The sequence below is a fragment of the Argentina silus genome (assembly GCF_951799395.1).
Source record: "Argentina silus genome assembly, chromosome: 21".
Taxonomy (NCBI): Eukaryota; Metazoa; Chordata; class Actinopteri; order Argentiniformes; family Argentinidae; genus Argentina; species Argentina silus.
The window spans coordinates 5355961-5363783 of NC_139675.1; the positions used below are offsets into that span (position 1 = coordinate 5355961).

At 44.1% G+C, this 7823-nt stretch overlaps 1 protein-coding gene across 1 annotated transcript in view; it reads left to right on the forward strand.

Moving 5' to 3' along the window:
- chrna6 (cholinergic receptor, nicotinic, alpha 6) overlaps positions 1 to 7179 on the forward strand; it is a gene marked incomplete at its 3' end in the record, with an annotated part of 19749 nt that extends 12570 nt beyond the window's left edge. Inside the window, exons 3-8 of the mRNA XM_083693260.1 lie at positions 1022 to 1066; positions 3816 to 3925; positions 4513 to 4720; positions 4921 to 5529; positions 5756 to 6028; positions 7054 to 7179. Coding sequence (XP_083549386.1) covers positions 1022 to 1066; positions 3816 to 3925; positions 4513 to 4720; positions 4921 to 5529; positions 5756 to 6028; positions 7054 to 7179 — 1371 coding nt within the window. The remainder of the gene's footprint in view (positions 1 to 1021; positions 1067 to 3815; positions 3926 to 4512; positions 4721 to 4920; positions 5530 to 5755; positions 6029 to 7053) is intronic.
- Positions 7180 to 7823: the final 644 nt, after the last annotated feature.

Consider the following 7823-nt stretch of genomic DNA (forward strand, 5'->3'; position numbering starts at 1 on the left):
CACTAAAAGCACCCACTCAGTGTGTGTGTGTGTGTGTGTGTGTGTGTGTGTGTGTGTGTGTGTGTGTGTGCGTGTGTGTGTGCGTGTGTTAGACCTTTCTCGCCAACGTCCATCTCCTCTGTTCCACTTTGTGAGTAATGTCTGCATGTTACTCATATTAGATTGCCAGCACCTAAACAGAAAAAGAGAGGGTAAAAACCTTTATCAGGAAAACCTTTCTGAGAGAAAGAGAGAGAGAGAGACAGAGACAGAGACAGAGAGATAGAGAGAGAGAGAGATATCTATATAGCTCTAACTGCCAAGTTTGACAGGAGGAGAGAGAGAGAGATAGGGAAAATACACTATACACATAGAGATAACAAAGGCACCGCCTGTGTGTGTGTGTGTGTGTGTGTGTGTGTGTGTGTGCGCGAGTCAGTTAGGAAGATAGCGACAATTGAGGCTGACCCTCATGCCTACTATTACCTGTCAATCATACATAGCTCTCAACCAACTCTCAAGGACAGAGAGCAAGGTTGAGGGTCACCTACACTTAACACAGATCCAATTCCAGCCATAGTCTAATTTTTTATTCCAAAATCATCATGGAATTTCTGCAGTTTCATTCCTGAATTCACAGGGATTAAGATGTCCTTGAATATCTCTCTGGCAGAATGTAAAATACAAAGCACACATTTTGTTGACTCAAGACATTTAGAAGGTCGGTTTTGTTTTTTTTGCTAACTCCAAGATGTTTTTGGTCAGGAAAAAAATAGATTTTTAATATCTACTAGAGTATGTGACACAGCTTTGGTTCGTCATAACTAACCTTTAAAAGCCTCCAGTGTCAACACAGCTGATGTCATAGCCAAAAGGGAGGTAACACAGGAGAAGAAGATTTGACATTTAAAGAAGTTACTTTCTTGGTTTTCCGGCTTAAATGGGACACACACACACACACACACACACACACACACACACACACACACACAAACACCACTCGTTGCTGTAGGCTAATGTATGGTCTGTTTCTTCTCTGCAGGACGAAGTAAATCAGATCATGGAGACAAATCTATGGCTGAGACACGTAAGTACATACACACACACACACAAAACACACACAAAACACACACACATACACACACACACACACACACACACACACACACACACACGTATTGATGAGTTCTATTCCTTCTGAGACGTACTGGGGGGTGGGGGTGAGACAGGGGTAAAGATGGGGAGGGAGGGAGGGGGAGGGAGAATGTCCGAACATGTCCAGCTGGTCAAACATAAATATGAACCCATGCTGTGATGCGAAATGTGAACCCATGCTGTGTGTGTGTGTGTGTGTGTGTGTGTGTGTGTGTGTGTGTGTGTGTGTGTGTGTGTGTGTGTGTGTGTGTGTGTGTGTGTGTGTGTGTGTGTGTGTGTGTGTGTGTGTGTGTGTGTAAGAGAAACAGGGTCCTCTGGAGGTCAATGTGACTTGGGCAGAGGACTATAAATCAAAACATTTAATATGTGTGTGTGTGTGTGTGTGTGTGTGTGCGTGCCAGTGTGAAGGGAGAGAGCAGGTAGCTGCATATTTCTCCAGACTTTAATCAATGACCTTTAGCTCTGAGGCCACGCTTCACTAAACAGCACAGCAGTAGGATCAATGGACACCAGCCCTCACCTATTGACCCCAGGTGGCTGCTCGTGAGCCAGTATAATGAGCATTGTTTTTTATATAAATATATATATATTTCTATTTAACCTTTATTCATACAGGAGAAACACACTGAAACCAAGGCCTCTTTTGCAGGTGCACCCTGTCCACAATGTTTACACATAAACATAACCTAATAACAAAACAATAAAACTTAAAAAATATAGAGACAAACAAAGCTATTCCTGGACTGCGATTTGATTTACCACAGTGGCTGTCTCAGAAAGATGAGTCAGCATGACGTCACTGATAATGACGTTATGAGAATCACTAGGGATGGAGACTGTGCATGACAGACTATGACAGTAGTTGACAGGCGTATCTTTATACTTTTTAGACAAGGTACGATTCCTGGACATTCTCTCTCTCTCTCTCTCTCCACCTGTCAGACTATACAGACGTTCTCTCCTTCTCTCTCCCTCCAGCTGGAACAGGAACCAGAGGGATTAGAAAGTATTTAAGAGAAATCATCCCTCGCTTTTAAAGTGGATGTTTGAAGGGTGCCAGAGACTCTATTTCTACCTCTTTCCATTTCTTTCTTTCTCTCTCTCTCTGTCTCTCTCTCTCTCTCTGTCTGTCCCTCTCTCTCTCACTTTCTCTCCCTCTCTCTCTGTGCTGTACCTCTCTCTTTCCATCTCTCTTTCTATGTCCCTCCCTTTCTCTCTCACTTTCTCCATCTGTACCTGTCTCTCTCTCTCTTTTTCTACCTGTTTCTGTCTCTCGGTCCCTCCTTCTTTCTCTCTCTCTCTCATGAATGAATGTAATCATCCAAGCATCAATGATGGAGTTTCCTTTTACTCTCACAGAAAGTGCTCAGTTGAAGTGTACTTCAATTACACACCATTAGATTGCATTCATGTGAACCCTGTCATTTTGGATGGTTGCGTATCAGACATCATTTGAACATATGAAGAGCATTCCCTGTCATGAATATAAATGATTCATGAAATGATTGAAGTGAAGTGGGTTGATGTGAATCAACACTGCAATATGTTACGATAGGCAATTGCCTCTGTTTCTTTCATCATAATAACGGTCGTTGAAAGAAAACACACCAACATAACGATCAAAGATTTGAACAAACACACACACACACAAACACACCCACACACTGTCTGTGTTGGATCTTTTCGATAGCAGCTACGAATTGCTAATTCAAGATCTGAGACTTCTAAGATCAATATTATTAAATAGCATCTTATAAGATTATCACATGCTTCATCTCGGAACCCAGAATGTCATTTCTCGAGATTCTGGAGGTGAAGGAAGTAAAATGTGGAGATGGAAAGTTTTAAGAATCCACTCCCTAAACTTTCCACTGCAACTCCGCCTCCACCGCTTAAGCTGACCCCCCCTCTTGTTGACAACCCAATTTGCACAAAATGAAAACATGGAGTTAGCTGAAGATGTTTTTGATGCCTTAATTTCGCAGATGTGCAGGGCCCATTCAATTGTCTGATTGAAATCCCTGCCTCCATTTGAAACACTCCTCAACTCTTCTCTGTTTGTCGATAGAATCTGTGGCGCTGGTCAAATTCACAGGATGCCACCGCCTCCCGGCCCTACTTAGCGATGGGTTCGCCATCAGACTCCGTTCAAATGGAGAGTCTGACATAATGAAACTAGCGTCACATATTGGGTTTGCCATCAGTGAGACTATCACATCCTTAACAAACTCTCTGCTTTTATGAAAACAAATGGGAAAGCTAACATAATGGCATGAAGCATTAGATTACATATTTCTCACTTTATGGAAGTGGATTAATTTCACATACTAATGAATAAATCAATCAACTGGGACGCGTTCCCTTATAAACCATCTAGTCTTTTATACAGCATGTATTATTGAAGGAAATATGTGAGCCGGCAATGGTTTGAATGAATAACTGAAATTGTAATCAAGGACATGTCTGAGAGAGAGAGAGAGAGAGAGAGACACAGAGACACAGAGACACAGAGACACAGAGAGAGGGAAGGGAAGGGAAGTGAGCTTAAAAGTGTCACCTTGAGAAGAAAAAAATACACTTTCTTCTTATCTAGCTCCTCTTTAATGATGAACACACACACACACACACACACACACACACACACACACACAGTACAGTAAGCTCCCTGCTCTGTTTCTCAGATCTGGAACGACTATAAGCTGAAGTGGGCCCCAGCAGAGTTTGATGGGATAGAGTTCATCAGAGTTCCCTCCAACAAGATCTGGAGGCCTGACATTGTGCTCTACAACAAGTACTATCTATATTCTTCCTCTTCGTTGTCTTCATCTCTTTTGTTTTCTTTGTTTCTTCTTCTTTGTTTTCCTCCTTCTCCTCTCCTCCTACTTTTCTTGTGAATCGTATTCATTTGGTTTAATCTTTAATCTTGCATGCAATAACACTTGAACGTTCAATTTAAATTGTGTTTGTTGTTGTTCTAGGTCGATAAACGGTGAGGAGAGACTTTAATTTTTTCGTTGAAGACATTGAAATGAACATTTTCTGTTCCAATTTCTTTTCTCTATTCGTTGCATGCTCATTTTCTTTTATTCAGAAAGACACACAATACAAATCAAATGCAATTACATGAGGGCCTTGCCTCGCACAGTCATTTGGGTAATTTGCATTTCAATCTTTTTCTCTCTTTCTACCCTTTCTATTTCTCCTTCACCCCCCTCCACTCCCACCCCTCCCTCCATCCCCCTCTCTGTCTTCGCTCTCGATTCCTCTACCCCTCTCTCTCACCCCTCTCTCTCACCCCTCCTCTTTCCCTCCCGACTCGTTCTCTGTCTTCATTCCTCTCCACTCTCTCCCTCTCCCTCATCGCCCCATCCCGACCAGTGCTGTGGGTGATTTCCTAGTCGAAGACAAGACCAAGGCCCTGCTGAAGTTTGATGGCACCATCACCTGGGTTCCCCCCGCCATCTTCAAGTCCTCCTGCCCCATGGACATCACCTACTTCCCCTTCGACTACCAGAACTGCTCCATGAAGTTCGGCAGCTGGACCTACGACAAGGCCAAGATAGACCTGGTGCTCATCGGGTCAAAGGTCAGTTGCCAGGGGTCATCAATTCATCAATAGTCAATATTCATCAATAGTGTCAATATTCACTCTCACTAAAGGGGTGAAACTCAAGGACTTCGTTATTAGTACGTGACTAAAGGTAATCAGAACGAAACATTTATCGACTGTTGTTTGATTGAATATTTTGAATTAATTCATCCAATGTATTTTATCTTGCCAAAAAGGTCAACCTCAAGGACTTCTGGGAGAGCGGCGAGTGGGAGATCATCGACGCGCCGGGCTACAAGCACGACATCAAGTACAACTGCTGCGAGGAGATCTACCCGGACATCACGTACTCCTTCTACATCCGCCGCCTCCCTCTCTTCTACACAATCAACCTCATCATCCCCTGCCTCCTCATCTCCTTCCTCACGGTCCTGGTCTTCTACCTCCCCTCCGACTGTGGAGAGAAGGTCACTCTGTGTATCTCCGTCCTCCTCTCCCTCACCGTGTTTCTCCTCGTCATCACCGAAACCATCCCCTCCACGTCCCTCGTCATCCCGCTCATCGGCGAGTACCTCCTCTTCACGATGATCTTCGTCACCCTGAGCATCGTCATCACCGTCTTTGTGCTCAACGTCCATTACCGCACGCCGATGACGCACACGATGCCGGGGTGGGTGCGGTCCGTGTTCCTACGGGTGCTGCCCAGGATCATGCTGATGAGGAGGCCCATGGACCAGGAGGGGAAGGCCGGGGGGTCGGAGAGCGGGGGAGAGGTTGGTGGAGGAGGAAGTGGAGGAGGAGGAGGGGGGAAGGGGGGGAAGAAGCGGAAGAACAGCCTCTCACAGGTGAGTTGGGGAAAAGATATCCAAAAATAACAATGGCCACGACCTTAGATATACTGTAAATCTTGATTTTTTAAAATATATATATAATATATATATACAGTATTTAGAAAATATATATATAGTATATAGACTGACTGGATTGTATGAATGTACTATATGTGGAATTAAGAACAAAACAAGAAGAAGTGCTTGCTACATAAATGCATGTTGTCATCTTTCCCAGCAGGTTGGAGGAGGTTCAGTGAACTGCCTGGAGTTCGGAGACAAACTCTCCATGGACGGCTGTTCCAAGAAGTGCCCCTGCCCCTGCCAGCACGGGAAGGAGACCCCGGAGACAGCGGACCCAGCGAAGCTGAGTCGCCAGCTGAGCCCCCAGCTGAGCCCGCAGAGCATCAACGCGGTGGTGGCGTTCTCTGTGGTGTCGCCAGAGATCAAACAGGCCATCGAGAGCGTCAAGTACATCGCGGAGAACATGAGGAGTCGCAACAAGGCCAAAGAGGTAGCCACTATTATTTGTTAGCATGCAGTTGAGAGATAGCGTTAGCTTTAGCTTTAGCGTTCAATAAATACCTTTTGGGCCGGTTTCACAGACAAGGCTTAAGCCTGGTCCTGGACTAATTCATACTTTCAATGGCAAATTGCCACTGAGGATGCTTTTTAGTCTAGGATTAGGCTTAAGCCTTGTCTGTGGAACTGGCCCTTTATCTACCAACTAGTCCAAATAAGGTAACTGCCACAACTCAGTTGTCCAGCTAATTTTCCTTCAACTACAGTTGTGTAGGGCATAGCATGATGTCATTCTATGCTGGGGCTTCTTCTTTGTCTTTGTTTCTGTTTGGGTTGAGTAGTTGAAGTAATTCTGGTCTGTGATAAGCACCACGCAAACAAAATGCATTATGCATCAATCAAACATGAAGGAGCTGGGAGTGGAGTGTTGAGTAGAGTGCATTTCTGACATTGTTCTGCCTCCATCGTACATTCTAAAAGTCAAATTACTCTGTAAGTTGTTTCAAATCAGCTGGAGATTGAGATTTCAACAAGAACTCCTTCTCCCATGCTGGCTATAAATATGGAGGGTGAACTTTCCCTGTGGGTAAAGCTGCCTTTGATATGTAAATCGTTCATCTCAATCAACTTTGTCAAAGTGCCTGTCTCCGCTTTTGACACTTTGGCTGAATGTGATTACCATAGTAATGTTCTCCTTTGTGAATTACATGCCAATTATCTGGAAGCTTCCAAAAGTCTTCTGTCTTTGTCTGTGTCTGTCTCTCTTTCTTTCTCATCCTCACTCTTTGACTCCATCCCTTGTCCTCCTCCTCCTCCCCTGTGGCGTTATCCGTCAACTCTCTCTCAACCTTTCACCTTCATCACTCTTTTCTTTTCTTTTCTTCTCTTTTCTTTTCTTCTCTTGTCCTTTTCTCTCTCTCTCTCTCTCTCTCTCTCTCTCTTTATCTCTCTCCACTGTTCCAATCCTCCCACCCTTCTTTTTCTTCGTTGTCACATTCTTCACTCACCCTCTCTCAGGTGGAGGACGATTGGAAATACGTTGCCATGGTGATTGACAGGATCTTCCTGTGGGTGTTTGTGTTGGTCTGCATCCTCGGAACCCTGGGCCTCTTCCTGCAGCCTCTCATTGGCTTCTTTTCATAACCAATAACCAATCAGGACTCACTGTGGCCCGCCTCCACCAATCAACAATCAATATCAACTGTCAGTCACCAAATGGACCCATCAGAGGCTTATTCAACGGGAACTTTGCGGATAGAAATGGAATGTCTATAGCTGATGAGGTTCTCTGCTCCATATGACAGAGAATTATGTCTGCTCTACACGACACCTGAATTAGCCCCTGGTTTATGTAAAACAACAACATTAATCATATTTACTGGACACCTTTATTACTGTAACCGAGAGACAATTAAGAGCTCCCAAGTGTTGATTGATGTCTGTCATAACCAATTACTGATCAGGTCTATCAGGTCACTGTCTCAAAACCAATTACAGTTGTTGCTTTTTTTGTGTCCTAACCAATCACTAATCAAACTGACGGGAGACACCTGTCAAAACCAGTGACCAATCAGAGCTGCCGTTCTTGCCTGGTGATTAGAAACCCACGTAATTGGAACACAACGCTCCCTTTTATCAATGTTCCCTAAGATAATTGGATAGGCCTGGTAAATATAGGATTAAATTAAATGAAATGGGTGGTCCTAAAATAGCCGAGGAGGGTCTAATAGAGATATGAATTCATCAGGGGGTTTCTATCATCCATTTCCATGGCTATGAATTTTTTC